Here is a 22,330-nt window from a genome sequence, read left to right as displayed (position 1 = left end):
CCAGTTGGGAAAATCTAAACTGAGTGACTGACTGAATGTGTAGTTAGTTAATAGTCAGGTACAGATTTGTGCTTATTTCTACAAAAGGTCTTAATAGTACAGCTTGATGAAGTAAACAAAATAAAAGAAATAAAACCAAAACCACTCGTTGTGCTTCCTGTAGGTTATCTCTGTGTTAAGTATTACTCCTAGTGCTTATAAAAGTTTAGTCCCTCGCCCAGGGTAAGCCTGGGCTGCAGCATATGCCATTAAAGTTTAACACCGAGCTCTCCTGTTACAGAATGTTTTCTTTTCTCGGCTGAGGGTCCGCAGTGCTGCGGGCAGGGGCAGCTGCCGGTCGCACCCGTTTACTTCTCCCGGGGAGACGAGCGTGGAGCCCGGGGACGGCGGCCAGGCAGCTGCTCGCCCTGGGCGGCTCGACCCCCCCGCCGAGCCCCGCAGCGCGGCCAACGCCGCCGGCCCGCCCCGGGCCGCGCCCTCAAAAGGGGCACGGGCCGGAGGAGCGGCGGCACTGGCACCGGGCAGCACCGAGGGCTGCTCGGGGAGCCGGCGGGGCCGCACCTCGAACAGCGCCGGGCGCCCGTGCTCCGCTCCGCCCGACGGCACCGACGGCCGCGGCGGGCCCTCACCGTGACCGCCCGTGCTCCGCTCGGCCCGGCCCTCACCGTGACCGGCCCTCACCGTGACCGGCCCTCACCGTGACCGCCACCGCCCTCCCCACGACGCCAGGGCCCGAGGGCACCATGACCCTGCTCAAGCTGTCCCTCATGGCCTTCAGCTTCGTCTTCTGGGCAGCGGGGCTGACCATGCTCATCATCGGCCTCTGGGCCAAGGTGTCTCTGGGCAGTTACTTGGCGCTGTCGGCCAGCGACTACCCCAGCGCCCCCGCCATCCTCCTGGCCACCGGCGTCGCTGTCATCATCTGGGGCTTCCTGGGATGCTTCGGCGCCGCTACGGAGCACCGGGGACTCCTGCGCGCCTACAGCGCGTTCCTGGCCGCCGTGCTGGCGGCCGGGCTGGCGGCCGGGCTCTCGGCGCTCCTGTACCGCCAGACGCTGGCGCAGGGCTTCCAGGCGGGGCTGCGCCGGGCGCTGCTGGCCTACGGGGACGACGACGGCGTGGCGGACGCCCTGGACGCGCTGCAGCGCGCCTTGTCCTGCTGCGGTGTGGAGAGCTACCGCGACTGGCTGGTCTCGCCCTGGGGGCTGGAGCAGAACGGCTCGGTGCCCCTCAGCTGCTGCCGGGCCCGCCGCGGCTGCCAGCGCAGCCCGCCCGACGCGCGCAGCCTGCACCGCCACGGCTGCTTCGGCTCCGTGGCCGCCTTCGTCGGCAGCAACATGTTTTATGTTGCCAACGCTGCCCTGGGGCTGGCGCTGCTGCAGCTCGTCGGTATCGTGCTGGCCTCCCTGCTGGCTGCCCGCGTCCCTGCCCAGCTGCTGGGCATCACCACCCCTCGCTGAGATCCCCGCTTCTGCCCCTTGTCCCCTCCAGTTCCCTTCTTTCCCACATAACTGAGTATATCCCGCTGGGAATATCCTTCCTTCAGATTCACCATTTCCACTTGAGCGTCCTTCTCCAGGCTCCATTCGTCTGGAGGCTGTGTTAGGTGTGCTATGAGCACCTCAAGTCCTTCAGAGGGGAAGGTGCTGGGAAGGTGCCTGCTGGCCTGGCCGTGTGTCCTGCAGGGCAGCAGGTCCCCACTGGAGCCTCCGAACCACTTCGGCAGGGAGTGGTGGCTGCATGGTCACTCTCTGAGGCAGCAGGGACATCTGAGGCAAGGCTGACTGATTTTCTGGGTGGTGTACACACCAAGACACCTAAACGTAGACCAGGAAAGAGTAGAAGATGTAGGAGAGCAAGAGAGGTGTCTCTTGACACCATGTAAGTTTTCTTCTGAGACTGGAAAATGATGTTACTGATAAACTGCTGGAGTGCACGAGGGGCAGGCCTGGTCCAGGGGCACACAGACAGCCGTGCCAGCAGCTGGCACTGGGAGCTGCTTGAGGGACTGCCCAGCATCGTGCATCCCATTGCCACAGATATCCTACCTTCGGTGTGAGTGTCCAGCTGCTACCGGTGCGTTTTCTGCTGTTGGTGTTTCCAATGCCGATTTCTATCTAAAGGTGGAGCTGCAGCTCTAAGTGTTACTCCCTCCTTCAGGATATGCCTGTCCTCTTAGCCAGTGTGTTATATATATCTTTGCAGGGCTGAAAAGACCTAAAACCATGTGCAAGAAGATGGCAAAAGCTGTACGATCAGATCTGCTGAGGGGTGGCAAGTGGAGAGAAGGTTCGTTGCCCTTCAGAAGTTTGCTTTGAACTTTTACTGTTAATATCAGGATAAATGGAACAGGCTGACTGTTTCATAGAAGGGTTTCTAAAAATCAGCCCTCAGACTCTTAACATTTTTCCTCTCTCAAAGGATCTGTCTCTGAAGTGTGCCCCCACCTACATTTTTGAAGCCAGACCTGTGTACAACCTGAGAGTAAATGGAGAATCCCCAAGACTTGTTGTGTATCTCTGGGTGTATTCAGGTCAGACAGCAATACAAATCTACAAGAATTTGGGTTTTTTTTTTGTGACAGAGCTGGGTTTGCATTTGGAGTTTGAGGAAAAGCAAGCCGTGGACTTCAGAGAGTCCTGAACTTTCAGAACTTAACTCCGGCTTGTTTCCACTTCCTTAAAACCTGTGAACTCTACTTTTATGTGTTCTCTACCTCGCAGCACAAAGACATGCCCACCTGAACCAGCAAACAGGGGAGGAATGATTTCAGAAAAGAATCAAAGAACCACAAAGGAACTCCAGAACATGGCATCTCTTAGGAACGTGACTTGCAAAGCTGGGGAGAATGGTCAAATGAGTAAAGAAGATGACTGGTAGCTTCATGGGAGGAGTGGAGCAACTTTGGGGGAAAGGCTTTCTTTCATGTATTAGGTGGCTATTTAGCTATGATAATTGTGTTCCAGGTTAACAGTGTAGTGTGAACAGTCTTTGCAGTCATTTGGGTACTCATCTGCATAGGTGGACTCTGGAAATGTGTTAGGAATCTCTGTAGGCAAAACAGTGCTTTATTTTTGAGGGCTGATGTTTATTATTTTACAAAATATATTTTTTATTTTTGCTTGTAAATGTCTCTGCATTTTTTTTTAGTTATGTGATAGTGGAACTCCTTTCATTTCCTGGAAGTCAAGATGATGTACAATTTTAACAACTGGCAAAAAGTATAGTTTGTATGGTAAATGGTACTTGAGAAATAAAGTTTGGCAGCTGCTAAGAGCAAAACAGGTCACCGTGTCAGCTTGGAGTATTTGCATTGCTGTATGTCTACACTTGCAACTAAATGCAAGTGAAATGAAGTTTACATTGAAATGTAGAGACAGAAGCATGTTGCGAGTTTTAAAAATTATTATTCAAAAGATCCATTATAGATGAAATAAAACAGGCATTATAGAGACTGTGGGAAAGGGGCATGGAATTGCACTGGCTTTATAAAAAGATCTTCTTTATTTGAGTTAATAAGCTCTGAAAATTTACAAGCATATGACATTGCTCTATTTTTACTTTACTGATGACTAAAATTATTTCTGATTTTGACCCTTGTTGCTTTATGTGACACATAGTAGTCAGTAAAAATGAAGTACTCTGTTAAAACACATTCAAACATAGTGTAAATATGTACTTCAGTGAATTTGTTTTGGTTTTAAGTTGCTAAGAATATCAAAATAGGAGTAAGAGCAAGTTTGAAATGTACCAGTGTATGTTTGTATGGTGATTGGGTCTGAATCTGGGACATCAGCTGAATGTAATAAATAATTAAAAAATGTAAACCATCACTCTGCACTCTTGGCCTCACTACAATAGGATAAACCTTGGCAATGACCACATAAATGCTAAATATATTTATATCACCAAAGATTCAATGAACTGGCTGTGTGTGTTTATTGAATATGTATTGCCAGTTCCTAGAATTAACAATGTTAACTTTTGTAATTGTGAGAAAGAAATGTCATTCTTCTCTAATTAATTTCCAGATTAAGAGATTCCCAGTAGCTGTTTCAATTTTCTGGAATTCTTTGTGCTCAGTAACCAGATCTTACTTTAAGTTTTAAAATTTATCTGGATTCAAGGTTCATTTTGTTCTACATGGTCAAAATGTCTGTAACTGGAAAATATTACTGGGGACAGTACCATCTATCCCTTGCTGGAATATGTGTTTGTTTTCTGTCTCCACTTTAAAGTCACTCATCAAAATAGTATATTTTAATAAAAGATCATACCATTTCTTACAAAAGACTAATATAAATTCTAACATACTGGCTATTCAAATCAAGGAGCAATTTGTGTTGCAGTTGTAGAAACAACAGCTCTGTTGTTTGGACAAAGTAATATTTAGGATTAACAGGGTGCTAAGATTAGACCCTTGTTATGAAACAAGGACTATTTTATAATGCTGATCTAGAATGCCAAGAATATAAATCTTTCAAACTTCAAAAGTGCTTTGATATTTCGTCCAATATGAATTATTTGCTGTAGCTAAACTTCGTGTTACAGAAAACCAGAACTAAAAATGGCCTTTATAACAGATGATTTTTTAAGTAATAACAGGTGAATTTTAAAGTAAGAGATGATATCCTGGGGTTAGAAAACTTAAACAGTTGGCCTTTCAACATGTGCATAGTTTATTTTTGGGGATGCCACTGTTTACTTTGTGCAACTTGAAAAGTTAATGACAGTCACATTGTTTCCTTGAAGTTTAAGCTTTTCAGGATGATACTGTGGAGAGACATTCAAAGCAAACTAGACTGCAAACAACCTAGTGGTAGGATCTCCTGTGATTCTTCTGTTTCCTTCTGTTTCAGTCTTTGTAGGGTAAGCCTTTTGACAGCAGTAGTGAATATTTCATTGGTCGTGCACCCATTGTGCTTCAACATGGTAAAAATACATATTTCTACTCAACTCTATGTGATTCAAACCCGCAGATTTCACTTTGTTCAATGTGCCATTTTAATTTGCTGAGAAATTGCTTAAAATATCACAATTTAATCCTGCTTTGTTGTGCCCTCTACTGCAACATCTACTCTCTGGGCCAGTAAAATGCAAATATCCAAGGATTTAGTGTCCCATGTCATCAAATAGAACACCATCACACATATTCTTCAGAGGGATATTGCTCAAATATATGGATTTGCTTGTGGATGAGACAGAAAAAAAGAAGAAAACTAAGGAACATATTCTGTCCTTCATATTACCTTTGATTTGCAATTGACACACAGTACTCTGTTGTAAAGAGGAAATCTTTTGTTTATGCTTTTAAATCTACAAAATAGAATTTCTTAGAGTATTTCATCTGGGCTACAGAATTAAAATTATCAAATTAAACTTTATTTAAAATGCTCTAATTCTATAAAGATCTCTCTAATCTGCTTGAAATGGTTTCTGTGCAGCTTTGCTTCTCCTGTGCACTCATTCTCCTCATGTCTAGAGTCACTCTAAGGTTGGCTAAGTTTTGAGTTAAGTAGTGTTTGAAGCTTCAATCTTAGACTATTCCAATTTTGTAGATGGTATCCCTGGTTTATCATATTAGGGTACTCAGACTAATTATGACACATTACATATGTATATATACACATATATACATGTATATATATACACACACATATATATGTGTGTGTGTGTATATATATATATATATATATATATATATATATATATATATATATGTACTCAGATACATTGTGAATATAACGTTTGTATTTGTTGGTTTTGAACAGTATCTTGAGTCTTAGGCAAGGCCACAACAAAATAAAGGGAATTGCAATGCTCATATTGACCAAGACAGACAACTCCTTGGGATTGATGATTCTTGAAACACTATCACATTCCATCCTAACACTACAACAAATAGATCAAATACTGCTTGGTAATTCACATTTCTAGTTTTCCCAAAATAATGGTTCTACAGCTTTTCTCTGTCTTCATTGTGATGAATCATCTTAAGGTATCAGCACTTTAGAGCAGTGGTGTGGTCTCAAAACCTAAGAAAAGGAATCTTTCATGCTTAGTGTTAATAATTTCAGATAGCTTTACCTCTTCCAGGTCACAGAGATGGGGTGCTGAGAGTATCTCTGGTCACTTCTAGGACTGACTGGGGGGTTGGGATTGAGAATATATTGGTTAAAATGTCAGCATCAATAACAGTAGTTCTACTGCTTTTCTTCTGGTCTGAGGGCATGTTCCTGGGCTGTTCCTCTGCTTTTGGTTTCTTGGCTTGGCAGACAGCACTGTGTAGTGTGCCAAGAGCCACCTCTAGGACAAGATCCTCTTCTCAGTAGTTGTGCTGGAGTCCTATGCCGTGTTCCTTGCCGGAGTGTACTGGTGTCCCAGTAGTCCCAGGTACTGCCATTCTTGCCTAGAAACTCTCAGAAGAGGTGAGGTTGGAGGCTTGTCAGATGCAGAAGCACCTTGAGTTTCAGTACAGAGTTCAGGAAAAATAATCATGTAGGTAACGCACAAATCCAACAGCTAAATATACTTATCTCATAATTTGGAAAAGGTTGTTCACTGAAACTGGTAAAGAAAACATCAGAATAACTAAAGTATAAGCAGAATTGGAAACTCATTAATATTGCAAATTTTCCCACCAGTGTGGCATGTTCATACTTTCTTATCCATTTTGCCCTTCCACCTACCTCTAATTCCACTTCTTATTCCCAGAGTGTAATTGTCTGTAATCTCAGTTATTAGTTTTCTGCTACCTTATGGGCTCCCTTGAACAAATTCCTTTATTTTCTAACTTCCCACTCCAAGGTCAGGCAGTCCTTCAAAGTTTGAGCTCCTTGTTGGAGAGGTTTTTGAAAAGAAGCCTTTTGATTTGCCTGTTTTAGTAACAGCACTTTTCTAGCAATAGTAGTTTATAATTATATGAAAAATTTGGCAGAAAGTCATAATTAAACAATAATTTCAGATAGCTATTTTTCAATTAGGTATTTGTTTCTTAGCTAAGCAACACTCCCTCTCCACTCCCCTTGCATATATTATCATTGTATTGTTGCTGTTGTTTTGTTAAAATTATAATATTCTGGGAAACTTAGGCAGAAGATAAACGAGGTTTTTACATGGAAATAAGTGGGTTTTGATCAGCTCTAGTGATTACATTAATAATTTAATTAATAAAGTTTAGAGGGTATCACTGAGCAAACTCATCAGAAAATAAATGTGCTATCAGATACTTAATGGAGAAAAAATGAAGGTCCCAGAAAACAAGTCTCATGGCTTAAAAGAAGAGTACAGATAATTTAAAGTCCCCTGATAGAGGGCATTGGGACATACACATGGTTCATACAGCTGACAAGTAGAAATGAAGATGTGAGTGCTGTTTCAAAGTCAGCTTTCTAGCATATGTTTTATATGTCATGCTTCTAGTGTGTCAGGGATGTCATCATTTATTTCCATTCTATATGATGTTCCTTGTGTGCTTATGACATTCACATTTATTTCTTACTAAATTTTTGCCTTAAGACACTCTTCATGCTCTTTTCCTTTTGCATGGGGCTCAGCAGTGATGTTGAAGAACCATTCTGTCCCTGATGGTGAATCCAGTAAGATTTCTCCCGTGCTTCCTACATATTTCACCCCTAAAAAAGAACATCACTGTTTTTCTCTGAGCCTGTACTGTTCAATGTCTTGTTTGTTTCTAGTTTATAATACAAAACACAGATTAATCAGCTTGTCCACAGAGACTATAATAAAAAAATTGCTTCCCTTTAAGCATTTATTTTTCAGAGTTTGCTCAATTGTACCATCTAAGTTTCATTAAAGTAATTCTCCTGCTGCTGCTTCCTCTCCAGCTTTTAATTATGACATTATTGTACAATGGTCAGGTCCTTAGTTCCCATTTTTGGGAACTTTTTTTTTTTTTGTTCTTCCCTCTTGGCTTTTATAATATGATTTCTATCCTATATTTACATGTTTTTAAGGTATGCTCTTTTGCCTCAAATGAGATTTAAAAAATCTTTGACACCCTCTTCTCCCGTGCAACAGCAAGAGGATGAGAGGAAAGGGCCTCAGATTGCAGCAGGGGAGATTTAAGTTGGATATTAGGAAAAATTTATACACCAAAAGGGTGGTTGAGCATTGGAACAGTCTTACCAGGGAAATGGTTGAGTTGCCATCCTTGGGGGTGTTTAATAGACATGTAGATGTGGCACTCAGGGACATGGTTTAATGGTGGCCTTGGCAGTGCTGGGTTAATGGTGGGATTTGATGATCTTAAAGAAGACCATCCCATCTGCTGGCTGCAGGCAGACCTCACAGTCCATCTCATCACAGCTCCCAAATCCCTGCTGGTTTATGCAGGGACTGTGGAAGTAGTGTGCTCAGCCTGTGGTGCTGTGTTTCTGTAGTCCATGCAGTTTCCTACAGGACAGGTCAGTGCAATGTTATCTGAGCTGTGCTGGCACCATGCTGTAGGGGCTGTTTGCTCACATGGGTGAGCACAGCTCAGGAGTAAAGAGCTAAAGTAAAATGGGAATGTTACCTGAGGGTATCAATTCATCAAAGTGTAGATTCTAGAGATAAGAAGGAAACATTAAATTGTTCTCCTTGGGATTACTTTTGAAGGCTCTGGAAGTTTATTCCATTCTCAAATTTGCAGAAAAAGACCTGGCAGCTGTGGAGGTTGGGTGAAAAAGACTCAGCAGGATGCTCTTGCGACAAAGGTAGCCAACCACATTCTGGGCTGTAGACAGCAGGATCAAAGAAAATATTAATTCTTTTTCTCTGGCACTCATGAGGTTTTGTTGGGACCAATGTGCCCAGTTTTGGACAAGATAAAGTTGATAAAATGTGACTTATCTGGCCCAGGGCCACTAAGCCTGTTGGGAAGCTAAGGCAACATGATATATGAGGAGAGGCTGTGGGAGCTGGGTTTGTTCAGCCTGGAGACAAAAAGGCTTGGGGGGTCATCAAATAGCTGTCGTCATGTTTCTTGTGGCATGATTTAGTATGCCTAAGATGCAGTTCTCTGGGTATCAGAGTTGTCTACATTTGCAGATGCTGCATTCTTGTTTTTAATCACAGAGTGGTCACTTGTAGGAACTGACACACATGTAAGTCACACTTTAGGTTTGAGTCAAAACTGAGGGGGAAAGAACAATCATTACGTGAGCAAACAGTGTGTAGTATATTGCCACTGGGTAGCCAGTGCATTGTAATATGTCTTTCTTTACTTGCATGGAAGGCAAATGCTTAATTTCACTCCCACTATGCCAGAGACAAGAAGCAGTGATTTTTTTCACTATCTTGCCCAGCAATTTCAGGACAAGTCAGTTAATATTTGTGTTTAGAGATTTTGTACATCATTCATCTTCTATTTCTATTCTCAAACTGGACTGACTGATTTGATGCTGTGCTGAGTGCGGGCACTTGGGTTGAAGTGGTATGAGTTCCTATTGTGCAGTTGTCCTTCCCTCACCCATACTTGAGGATGTTTTCAGCTTAGAAGGGCTGAAGAACCATGGCATAGCCAGGAGCAGAAGCCCAGACAGAGGACAGACATCTCAGTTGGTGAGTGCCATACAAATCTGCCCATCTGGAGCAGAGCACATGCTGGCACAGCTAACCCTGCTCCTGGTTGCAGTGATGGCTCCCACAGAGCTGACTGAAGCATCTCTGCATGTCACTTCTGGGGTTCACTCACTGCTGTTACCAGATGGGGAGAGCCCATGCCCATTGTGAACACAGTCAAACTGCTGGTTCATAGAAGGATTGAATGAAAACTCTTGAAAAATATAACCAGATGTAAAACAATAGCCACTGAGTAGTAACAGATGTGACAGGCCAGTCAAGTGCTCTTGAGGCCTTGCCTTGGCATGCAGTGGCTTTTGTAGTAGAATAAGGCTAAACACAATCTTGCATTTTTATTTTCTGTATAAAGGGAATGTGTTATACACTCTGAAGAGGCCAGGATAAAAGCTGATTGCAAATGAGTTACAAATTTTAACCTGCTAAGAAAATCTTGATCTTGAAAATGTGCTACAATGCATTTTGGAATATTTCAGCTACATTTTGTCCACAATAAGCTCCTGGAGAATGATTGGCTGTTACATTAATGGTCCTGTACTTATCAAACAGTATGCCTTGAGTTTATAGCTGGTACTTTTATTCATGTGGACACATTTTAGAAAGCAGAAGACCAAAGGTATCATCTCAGGAGGTACCCTTAGGCACTTTGTACCCTCAGTACACTGCCTGCTGGGACAATGCCTTTTAGGAAATAGGAGTTTTACAGGCACAGCAGGAAGTTTTCCTTTCAGTGAAATCCTTTGTGCCAGTGCAGGTTGCAAGCAAATTCAGGGAGTAACAGTGTTGAACATACAGACTTCAACTGTTCTGGACTATAGAGAAGGTGCTGAGAATGCAAGAGGGAATGGTTTGGCTATTTTGGGCCACAGATCTCCTTGGGAGAGATGAAGAGATTACTGGAATTCAGAATTGTTCTGATACTTGTATTTGTTGATGAGATGTCACCTGACATGTCACACAGGGCCTGAAAATTGGGGATGCTCCAAAGCTGGGGATGCTCCAGATTAAAGTACAAGCCACCATATTCCTAATTCTTTACTGTCTGACAGTGCCCTGCTTTCACTGGGCATGAATAAATCTGAATTGTGGAATCCAGGCAGCACTTTTTTTGATATAAAATAAGAGGCAGGAGAAGATAAATGCTTAAGATAACTATTTAAAATTTGGATCAAATAGAGTAATTCAATAGGTAAATGAAACATCTCTCTGAAAACACTGTTATAGTCCATCCAAGAAAACCTCTATATCAATGTCACATAAAAGTTTATCTTATCAATGCCAGAAACCTTTTCTTAATGCTCTTATGCAAGGATTTCCTGGTTTGTTGCTTGTATTTTAAACAACTACCTGCAATTAAAGCATGCAATTTCTAGCTTCAAAATCCCTTAATTTTACTTTTTTAATAAGTAGAGCACATAAAGTGCCTTATGTAAAGAACAGACAAGAAGCCAGGTGTTCACCTTGCTGCCAGACATCTCATTTCCGGGCAGATTATCTTAAGTGTTTTGTAAAGTTTGATGTAAGAAAATGTTTGCACTTCAACAGGGCAGGTATTAACACCATTTCTGGCAAAAAGAACTGTACCGTACAGTTTCAGGCTAAGTTTCTTTTTCTTTCTTCTGCAAATCTCTCCTTTGTACCCTGGGCTGATAACAAGACTATGGCTACAAACACCAAGCAGGTGTGGTAGGTTGGAGAAATCACTGCTTGCAATGCTGCTTGTCATTCAGATTAGAATGGTACATGGACACATTTTCATAGAGGGCCCTTTAGATGTGATAAAAAGTCAGTGCCTGACATAATTGTATTAGACATTGGAAAGCTGACGTGAAGTTTTTTTCTTGATGCAAACATCAGTCATCTGCACTTTTTGTGTTCAAAAAGTAATTCTTGTCTCCCTTTTTAGAGACTGTCAGGCTGAGAAATTTTTAGTCTCTTTAGTAGCTGCACAACTGTTCCTATTCATCAAATGAGCAAGTTTGGGCTGGCAAATTCTGGTGCTGTTATATTGATTTTCTAAGAATTTATTAGTTAGTGTTATTAAAAAGACAGAAATGCATATACAGCTGGAGACACTCCAGGAGGTTTTTAACAATGCAATGGACATATGCAAAAGCTAGTGTCTATCAAGCTACCAGGGAACAGTTCAGGCAACTGGATATCATGCCACATTATGTGGGATTTCTAGGAAGCCCCTCCAAAGTCATGGATAACAGAGGCAGACTGCAACTCACTCATGTGGACCCCCACTCACTGCATCACCAGATCTAGGTTTCAGATTTGGGAGGCAGCAGACTTGTATGTCACCAAGACCTCACATTAAACAGTCTCAGACTTCATACTGAGGGGGAGGATCAGAGGATAACCTCTGTGACCACAGCTGTGGAAAGAGACAATTCTTCACAAGCTGTTTCTCCTCACAATGTCTCAGAGGACTGAAATTCTTACCAAAACCTGGCAACGGACAGATCCTTGCAGATACCACAGTGCTGGTTTTTGATATGCCCTATAAGCTGCCCTAATCACTATGTTGTAGTTTTAGTTCCTCAAAGATTTTAAGATATAGCACATCTCTAGGATTATTTTTGTTTCCTTGTTTTGTATCTTGTTCTCTGATGTAAAAAGAAAAAAGAAACAAAACAGGCTGAAGCCACTACCACTTTTCTGTTCCCCTGGACTCAAGCTACACTTGTAATTTTTTTATATTTTTAGTTCAGGTGTTTATTCCACCTACCAACAATTTCTTCAGTCTAGCTAGGATTTTCCAAGCAGATCTACCTTTGGGAAACTTGGGCTGTCCTGAGCAAATACTGAAACACGTCCTTTAATTTCATGGGTCGCTGACGCTCGTATTCAGCGTGACGTGATACAATACCCATCTTTTCAGAGACTGACCTTGCCCATCAGAAAATGTACAAATAAAATGTGTTTAATCCTTGTTGCAGACAGAGAGAAGGGCCCCGAGGGAGAGCCTGGCTCCAGCAGTAGTATGGCTGCTGCACACTGTGGCTGCATTCTGCACTCGGGCTGAGCTGCCAGCTGTGCTCCATGATCCTACCTGGAACCACGGATTGCCAGGTGTGGAACTGCCCTCCCAGCACAATGGTATAAATTCTGCTTATGCAAAACCAATATTTTCCAAAGAGGAGTTTAACTTTAGTTTCCACCAAGCCTGCCTAGAAAGAGCTGTTTAATTTCCCTGGGGACTTTTGAGATCCCTGGATATTTATGAATGTACTTGTTCAGAAAATTTATAGCATGAGGATGTGACAGCTTGTGTACAGAGATGTGGAAACTCCTGAGTAAGTGCTTGCTTGGGCTGATGTGGACAAGCAGGGACCCGTGGGGCTTCACAGAGATGATCTTGGGCCTCCAAACAGCCCAACCCAAAACTGCAGTATTGTGCCTCAGTGGGTAGCTACCCTGCTCAGCAGTTTGCAGGTAGCTCACCCAGAGCCAGCCCCACTCTCTGTGTGGTGAGTGCCCAAATCCTTTACATAATCTCTGTCTCTTCAACAGATTGGCTCTTATCTCTCTGTTCTGCTTCATCTGCTCCTATCCCGTGATGAGAATTCTCTGCTGCCTTCTGTCCCTGAAGCAATCCCACGAGACTTAAAAAGAAGTGTTCTATTAGCCTTCAGTCCTGGGTAATTTTCACCAGGTGTAATTACAGCCTGACTTCTCTCCATTCCCCCTGAAATTTTGCTTTGAAATTGTCTGACACTGCTTCCTATTAGAAAAGCCATTTTACTTTGGGGTGACTGCACTTCAGAAATGAGTAAAGTGATTTCTAAATGCAGCCTGAAAATGCTTTCAGCTAAGGGTTACTCTGGGTTCTTTCTTTATTTTTTTTCCAGAAAGAATTCAGTAAATTTGTCAGCTAACAAAAGAGATGGAAATTTAGGCTTTGTATGTACACATCAGAAAGGAGTCTGGCTCATGAAGGGAAAGGTGAAATTATTCCTTCTTCTTTGAAAGCTGACCTTTCCTCTGGCACGGTACATCCAATTACAATAACTGCACTGATTTCATTGCAGTACCACTGGGAGCACTCTAATTCCATAAAATAAATTAGCATAAACACAAAGCACCCATGACAGGTGTATGAGAAAATGTTCCAAGTTCTTTCTGTGCAATATTAATATGTTATTCATCAAAGCTGTGAGTGAAGTGAGGGATTAATGTTTTTAGCTAAATATGACTTATGATAGTGAAAGAACAAACATTGCTGCTTACTGTTAGGAGGGTGTTCTTTCCAGACAACTTAGTAAAAAATAATTTCTTCTCCCTGTCTATCATTGAGATTAATTCAGATCGTATTACATAAGCTTTTGGGAAACATATTTTCTCTATTTCTGTCACCTACACTTGTGATAGTTTTAGATTTCATGCTGCAATATAAAAATTTTAGTTTCTTCCAGAAACTGATTATGAAACTCTTGATAGAAAAGACTGTACAACACATGCAAAGATATGCACTTACCTTGGTTGATAACAAATGGTAAGAAAAAAAGTATGAAAAAAATCAGATAAATGCCTGTGTCTGCAAGTTACATGCAAGAACAATACTATGATTATTTCTCAATAAGAAATTACATAAAAGGTGATTTTAGCCTTAAACTGTTAAAAATGCATTTGCTGATTCTTAAGTCTAACTTCAGGCAAGGCTTGAACTTTAATTGTTGCCACTGGGTAAATGCATAATTAATGAAATATGCAGGTAAGGTATTGTCTGATTAAATTCTCTTATAGGTAATTTAGGAAGCCTGTTATTAAATGTAGTTGCCAGGATAAGGGCTGAGATTGTTGCAAATACTTATCATACTAAATCATACCAAATGACAGAAGACACATAATGGCAACAAATGAAAACATTTTGTCTCTTTGAATGATGTTAATAATGGATATGTGTGAATATTAACCAGAAAAACTGGACATTCAATGGGTTTATTCCAAACCGGTTTAATGACATACAGAATGTCACCTTTTGGATTAATTTTTCAGAAGGAATAGAAATTGGTTCCTTTTTGAAGCTTTCATTTCTGCATGAGCTCGTGGTTGTGATCAATGCCTAAGTTGAAGTTAATGGAAACATTTCCATGTGCGTACCCAAGGCAGCTCCTGCCAACAAACACTATTAAGGTCTGTCTCCTGGTGGGAGGGGGAGAGGAGCAGGGGCAGCTGGCACAAGCTGTTTAGCAATGCTAGCTGTGTGCTGTGTGTAGAAATGCTGTTTCCTGCACTTTTACACCTGCACAGAGCATTGGGCAGCCAGCGCTGCCGGGCAGAGCTGTCAGCTCCCAGCAGGAAACAAATGAATACTGAGCAGCACCTTGCAGCACCTTGCAGCTCAGACAGCTCAGGCACAAGCAGCTCCTCTGCCTGGTCTCCTGTGTAGTTTCACTGTGCCAGACTTACTGGCAAGAAAGAATCTTTCTTACTGCAAGATTCTTAATGAACAGGACAGTTTTAACAGTAAAGGAGTGCTGGTGCTGAGAGAAAGAGCTCCATCCCACTTCAGAACACTGAACCCTAGGAAAAGGGGAGAAAATCTGTCCACTTCAAAGTTCTTACCCACTGATCCAAAATTGCCAAATAAATTTTATTTGGATATTTTTCCAGGAAATGTAAGAACTGAGCTGAATTCCTCACTTCATACCACCATGGAAAGGCAGTGGAATTGCTGCAACTGGTGAATAAATCAGTGTACCTAACCTGTATTCATATTGTCCACCTTGAAAGTGGCTGAGGTGGAGAACTGTGGGCTTTTTAATATGGCCTCAGATAGTGCTGGGATGGTTCCTGCAGGTGAGACAGGTGTGGAATCCTGAAGCAGCCTGGCTGGAGCCTGATGTCTTGTAAGCTGGCAGGCTTGTATAAGCCATTAGCTGAAGAAGAAACCTGAAGAATTGGGATACAGAGTGTAGGTATGCTCAGCCTGTATTGCTGCCTTTGAATTAAAAAATGTGAAACCCCTCAGAGAGGGAGAGGTTATGCTTGCCCAAAGGAATTTCTTTGGGTATGGTAACTCAGCTGGCAACAGACACATTAATTATAAAATCAGACAAGTTACAATTTTAATATCCCAACAAAAGACACCAGGGCTTCTACCCCCAAATCCTGTTCCCCAAAGCAGCATCTGTTATCCACAGTGTTTACACTGTGTTGAAAGCAGCATGGTAAGGAGGTGATGCAAGAAGGTCAGTGAAAACTCATTTCACAGAGGAGTGTTGCACTGTGGCATTTGACCTTGACATTTAGTCTAGGTATAGCACATAGAGCACCTTTATTTTACCTGTGCAATCTTTGGTAAATATACAGCTTTGTTCAGGCTGCTTGCCTGTACAAAATTGCAAAGCTGTTTTTGTTATATTATCTGTGAGTTTTCATTTACTAATTTCATATGTGTATCTGCTGTCATCTCTATTTCCATCTTACACATCTCTTTTCCTGTATGTGTGTCAGGTATTTTCATCCCAACATTTTTTCAGGAGACAGAAAAAGCAATGCTTCAGAAAATATTTTACAACTCTATTTATAATTTTTTTCCTCACATGTATTAAAGTAAGGAGCTCTCAGAACTCTCTGGCTAACCTTAACAACTAAATTATGGAAACAATTCAGATGATAAAAAAGGTCCTGTGCCTGAATAAAGCAGTCCATATTAAATTCCCCCTGAATTTCTGTGTCCTGTGATTGGTGGTTTGGTTATGGCCCTGAAGTAGAGGCTTCAGCTGGCTGAGTTTGCTGTGATGGAGGGCACCCAGCAGGAAGGTGGCCCTTCAGTCACAGCCTGTCTGAGGACAAGGGCCAGTTTGCTGCCTCTGCCTTGCTGAAGACAAGTGGGCCCATCCTGACAGCCCAGCAGGACTCCTGCCAGCAGGAGCAGCTCCTCGTCCAGCCAAGTGATAGCAAAATAAATGGTCCAGGCTAATGTAGAGGAGAGCTGACTCAATTTCATCAGTAAAGCTTTTGCCTTTGAACTCTAATTAAAAGAACAGTGTTCAATATATTGACACAAGGCCAGATCCATATTAACATTTCAAAAAGTGATTAAGGGAGCTATCAAGAGGAAGATAGTTTAACAGAAACATTTGGAGGCAATGTTTCATTGGAATAACAGTTCTGCTAAATACTAGGCATTATTCTCCAGGAGTAAGACATAATTGGACGAGCACATACAATTAGCTAGTGCACACAGAAAGTTGGTTAGCTGACTGCTAACAGAAACAATGTTATCTTATTCATACATTTGTTGCTTTTATTAACATGCCGCAGGAAGAAAATGGAAATGATACCATAAAATCCTCAGTTTGCATTCAGGTGCACCAACTTCAATGCTATAAAGTCTGTGTGTATCAGACATCCATGCTAAACAGTTCTTGTCTGTGCTGCTTGGGTTTTATTTCTGCTATAAATCTGCAGAGGAAACATCATTAAAGCTAGCTGTTTGTGTAGTCATTTATTACTCTGAACTGATAGATTGCTCAGCACAATCATAGCTTATTTGGACACATTTGGTATCACTTATCACATGGTCTCTGGCTTCCTAAGCAGAAACAACAAATGAACATTTAAAATCTCAACAATATGATGAAGACATTAGTATTCCTGTCTCTAAGGAATTTCCTAATGGAATCAGCTCCAGAGAATACAAGAAACTGGTGGGGGAGGCCAGAAAGTGGATTTGGGAGGCATTAAGTACTCTAGGACAGGCAGTCTTGTATTTTGGTCCATCCTTTGATAAAGCAAACTTGCTCTTCAGTGAAAATGAGGGATTTATTTAACGCTTAGCATGGAGCAAGAGTAAACACACACACACACAATTGTCACACAGAGGTAGTAAACAGACTGTAAATTTTAGTCTAATTTTACTTCACAGTAGCTAAATGTTAGCACATTCAGTGGGCAAATCTGAAGCTGCTTCACATTCAGTGAAGCAAAGCTGGTAAACTCCACTCAGTTTGGCTCTCCAGAGCTGGTGAACAGTATTGGCACCTGCTGGCTCTCCCTGTTTTCCTCATTGCTGGGAGGGTACTGCAGCCTCCTGTATGGCAGCTGTGGTGATGAGCTGCAGCCAGGCAGAGCCTTTGGTGAGGCAGAGCAGGTGCTTCCCACCAGTCCAGGATCTGTAGCTCTGGGAGTGAGGTGTTATGGGGGTGGCTGAGGGAGAGAAGAGAGTGTAACAACATCATCTCTGGCAGTTTGGCTTCAAGGAGTAGTGTGATTCTGGACAAAACTGCCTGTCACATCTGCCAGCTGCACATTGGTTTATTTTACAGAGTGAATCTATTGTGTGTGCAGCTTCTCCAGCATAGAACTGCCCTGGAGATTCTACCAGAGGTACAAACCAGCCCCTGGTAGAGATATAAGGCTTCAGACAATGACAAGTCTCACATACATGCCTGGCAGGAATTTTTGGTCCAGGACAACACATTAAATGTCATCTGAATGTAAACTTCTAGACTACAGATGCTGGAGCAGTGAGGAAATCAGCACCAACTGGTTCTGTTTACTGATCTGCTCCTATGGTACTGGGTTACTGGTTAATGAAAGAAGCAGGCAGTGAATCCTAGGCAGAGTATTTGTAAGAATTGCCTTGAGAAGAACAGTGTGCAAAGAGTTATATGGTAGAGAAACAGAGTGAAATGTCAGAGGAGGGCTCAGCAGGCAGGGATGTCACAGATTGTGGACTTTGGGTGAAGGGGAGGGGAGCAGAGACAAGTCAGTGACTGGCCCAGCTAAGGATAAGCATTGTGTACATGGCCTTTGGCTGTGTCTGACTTACCAGAGGATGCCTGTTGCCTTTGGTAGCTCTGACCCACCCATGTTCTGCTCCTCGCCAGCTCTCCTGAGAAATCAGTGTCAAGTGATCCCTCCTGTGTCCCCATGCCTTGCACAGCCAAGGCTGCAGGTCCGAGGCTCTCATTTCTCACTGGGTAACGTTTTGGCCTGCAGAAAGAAGGAAGTGGGCATCCCTCTGGAATGCAGAGTGTGTTCTGCTGACCAAAGCCATGAGTGCTCGCCCAGGAGCCCTCCAGGAGGGGCAGCTGCAAGGCCAGGCAGGCAGGCTGAGGATGGCAGGAGCAGTGCAAGGGCTCTGGCCTGGCTGCCTGCTCGGTTGGAGCAGCTCTGTGACAGCAGCTCCCAAGCACTGCTGCTGCCCAAACACTAGGATGTAGCATGTGCTAAATTAGCAAGTTATCTCATCAGAAGACTTCTGCTATTCCTGTACCTCCATCACCTTTGTGACCCTTCATGTCTTCTTTCCAAGCACTAAAATATTCTCTGTCATTGCCTTGGAGCAATTCTCATGATACTTAAGCTTCTCACAGAAGCTCCTTTGACTCTTCTGCCACTTCTGTTGTCATGTGAAGCATCCTGTGAAGAAACCTGGGATACCAGGTTTCTCAGACTCTCAGTTTTGTTATTCTGGACCATTTATTCTTTATAGCTAGTCTGAATCTAGATATATCCTCTTCTAGTTTAAACTCTCTTTTAAACCCTCTTCTAGTTAAAAACCATTACGCCTTGTCATATTGCTACAGACCCTATTAAAAAGTCTGTCTTCATATGTCTTATAATCCCCTTTAAGTATTGAAAGGCCACAATAAGATCTCCCTGTAGGCTTCCCTTCTCCTGACTATTAATTTATTCTAGACATCTAGTCACTCCTTTATATTGTTCAAGCCTTTCCAATAACAGGATAAATCTGTCAATGTGAAGTCCACAGGACTGTACATAGAGGACAAATAGTACAGAGTTTTCTTAGCCCCCATTGTGGCACATCCTTTTTCCAAGTTTGCATGGATGAACACATCCATCACTTTGCAAAAGAAGTTCCTGAACTGCTCTCAGAAACTCTTTTCCTCAGCAACAAAATGTACCCATCTGTCTCCTCCGCTGTGCGCCTCAGGGTCTGGGCACAAGCTTGTTATTCCAGAGCAGGAGCTGGGAAACTGCCATGGGGTTATTGCCATGGTATAAAAGCTCTAGGAGCAAAAAACTGGTATAATCTTCTAAATGTGTAATTTTTCTTTACAGGCACCCATCTGCAGTGGTGTGGGTTATGGGCTGGTTTTCTGTCTCATTTCATGCAAGATGTCAAATTTTGCTTGTGAAGCATGCATTCCTCTTTCAGGGATTTATTGTAGTCTTTGCTGTCCCTGGATGTGTTTGTGGAAAGCTAGACTGGTGACTGCTATGAGCCCTGTGATTATAAAGCAAAATGAGTTAAGCAAGAGTCAGTAAACTTCTTTGCTCTCGAGAGCAGCAGGAGGCCCAACAACTTCTTTCAGTTGAAGCTGGCACTGACATCAGGCAAATCCATTCTGTGAACAAACAGCAAATCAGTGAAGCATAAGAAGACAGAAGCATCCAAAACCACTGAGGACAACAGGACTGGGAGGCCAGCATTTCCTTGAATCTGACCTGCAGAACCCTGAGATCCTCAATTGCATGGCAGTAATTAATAATTATTTTTGCTTGTCCAATGTTGTAAACTGCTTAAAAAATGCTAACATCTTGGGGAATAGCAAAAGCTGAAGATTTGTTTCTTGTAAATAAAGTATACAGAATATTTTGCCATTAGTTACTGTCTGTTTACAGACAGAGTGAAATATTCATCATTAAAAGCCAGAAAATATTGGAAGATGTCTCAAAAATTATTGTTAAAAACTCCCAATGTGTTCTGTGGCATGTATTTTAGCAGAATTATTTTAATGAGAAAAGATGTTGCGTCTTTAAAATGAAACATTCCTTGATCAATATTCCACAATGATTCTGTCAGAATTAAAAAAAAAAAAAAAATTCTGGTAGGAGGAGAGTTCAGAGAGCTTTCCTGCAGAACCCAAAACCATCCTGACCTGGTTTTGCTGGCAGGTAGTGCTCTACCTATGGCACACTGTCAGCTTTAGATTAGATAGTTTAGACAGAGCTGGAGTAGCTTCGGGACAAATTGTTTTTCTTTCTTGTGCTTCAGTGTCTGTAACTATAAGCCAGGGATAATAAGGATGAGCTCTTCTGGAGCTTCTTGAACTCTCTGACCGAAAGGCTAAAGATGGGTTTTCACTATTCCTATTAATACTCTCTGTGATTGTGATATAAAGGCGAGAATTTTCCCTACGCAGTGCTAGGTCAAGTGCGTTTGAGGCTGTCTTCAGTTCTCGTTCACTCAGTGGCTCTATGAGCCTGGGCTCATGCTCTCAGCCTTAGCTTTTCATTAGTGCTCCTTTTGATGTAAGCCTGAGAGGGCAGTGACCAGCTTGCCTCAAGCTGGAGATGCAATTCCCTCAGTGCAGCATCTCTTACAGCCTGCCAGCTCTAACCTTGCAGTTCTTTAAAACGGCAGATAACCAGTGGCTGGGACAAAGTGACAGGAGCTTCATCTCTGCTTTGCTTTCCTCTGCTCCAGTACTGGCTTTGGGAGCCAGCTCTGGGGATACAAACAATGTGCAAAGTGACTGCCAGCTGTACCAACTGTGCCCCCAGCAGCACAGAGAGAAATTCTACCCTGGGTTTTAGTGCCGAGGAGTCATAGGAAGTACAATGCAGAGAACAGCTCCCACGAGGGCCTGACTCACTGACAGTACCAACCCAGCAGGACCAGAGCATCCTCACCAGCAGGCTGAGCATTGGAAAATGCCAGTGCAGTCAGCAAGATGTAACCAGATGGGTTGGGCCCAATATGTGATAATGGGAAATGAAGGGAAAAGAAATTACTAAGTATAGCTTATTTACAAAGTGAAGTACAGAAGATGAACATTCCTATGCAAAATGCATATTTGCATGTATATATAGAATTAGTACAGTTTATATATATATATAGAACAGTTTATATATATATATAAATGTATATTTGTGTATGTGTACATTTACTCAGTATAGCTATATATTAGTAACATCAATACTAAAATCATTATTGCATTAGAAAAGTTCCCACAGAAGCACTGCACTTCTCTAGCTGCTGTGAGACAGAAATGGTTGATCTCTTGCTGGGTTTATACAGCCTAAATATAGCTCAAAAGATGTTTCTGACACACTTGTCTCTCTTTTTGGTTGTCAAGTGTACTCTGAGTAAGAGTACCCTGGAGAAAGGGGTTTCTGCGCTCTCAACATACAGTCCTATTTCCTGTGAAGGAAATGGGAAAGCAGCCTTGAAGAATGTGAGTCATCAGATCTGTCAAGCTGAAACCACTAGGCAGAGGCAAGGCAGATGGAGATGTAAATGCAATCCAGGCTGAACAGACATTTAAAAAATGCAGCATTGTCTCATCTTTCTCCTCTTTGGTCATTCTTGTCCCTTTGGTGGACAAGACACTAAAATTTTCCTTTCAGTTCAGCAGAGCAGTGTTTGCTATGTGCCTGCATCAATTATCTATCCCTCCATCAGCCAAGATATGCTGTCTGCCAGTTTGGTCAGTGAAACACCATGTGTGGGCCACCACCTGCCCTCAGCAAGCAGGGGCTGTGCCAACACTCCGAGCTGGGTGCCCGACATCAGCAGCCTCCAGTTTGTGAAAGGATTGGTGCAAACCTGCTGGAACACAACATGTAGAGATGAGTAAAGGGGGTGTTCTCTGAGTTTAGCCTATCCCAGGGATGAGGAAAGGTATATGGCTTCCTTTCTTTCTTTGAGTAGGTCCAGTCAAGTCTGATATTGATTTCTACAAGGGCAGCAACAGATGCTAAATCAATAGGAACCAGCAGTATCACAGAGTAGTATCACTTTGTCCACACAGACTTGCTT

At 42.6% G+C, this 22,330-nt stretch overlaps 1 protein-coding gene across 1 annotated transcript; it reads left to right on the top strand.

Annotated features, from left to right (window-relative positions):
- The first annotated feature begins 670 nt into the window (after positions 1–670).
- Positions 671–3,920, top strand: LOC135301767 (tetraspanin-7-like). Its single transcript, XM_064422185.1, has one exon. It carries the CDS (start codon positions 744–746, stop codon positions 1,458–1,460), a length of 717 nt encoding a protein of 238 aa, XP_064278255.1. The 5' UTR covers positions 671–743; the 3' UTR covers positions 1,461–3,920.
- Positions 3,921–22,330: the final 18,410 nt, after the last annotated feature.

The sequence above is a fragment of the Passer domesticus genome, chromosome 5, assembly GCF_036417665.1.
Source record: "Passer domesticus isolate bPasDom1 chromosome 5, bPasDom1.hap1, whole genome shotgun sequence".
NCBI classification, from domain to species: Eukaryota; Metazoa; Chordata; class Aves; order Passeriformes; family Passeridae; genus Passer; species Passer domesticus.
Note: the sequence above shows the minus strand (reverse complement) of the source record. Positions and strands in the feature narration are given on the sequence as shown.

Coding starts and splice junctions, on each gene's coding strand:
- LOC135301767 (XM_064422185.1), top strand. CDS start 744: ATGACCCTGCTCAAGCTGTCCCTCATGGCCTTCAGCTTCGTCTTCTGG.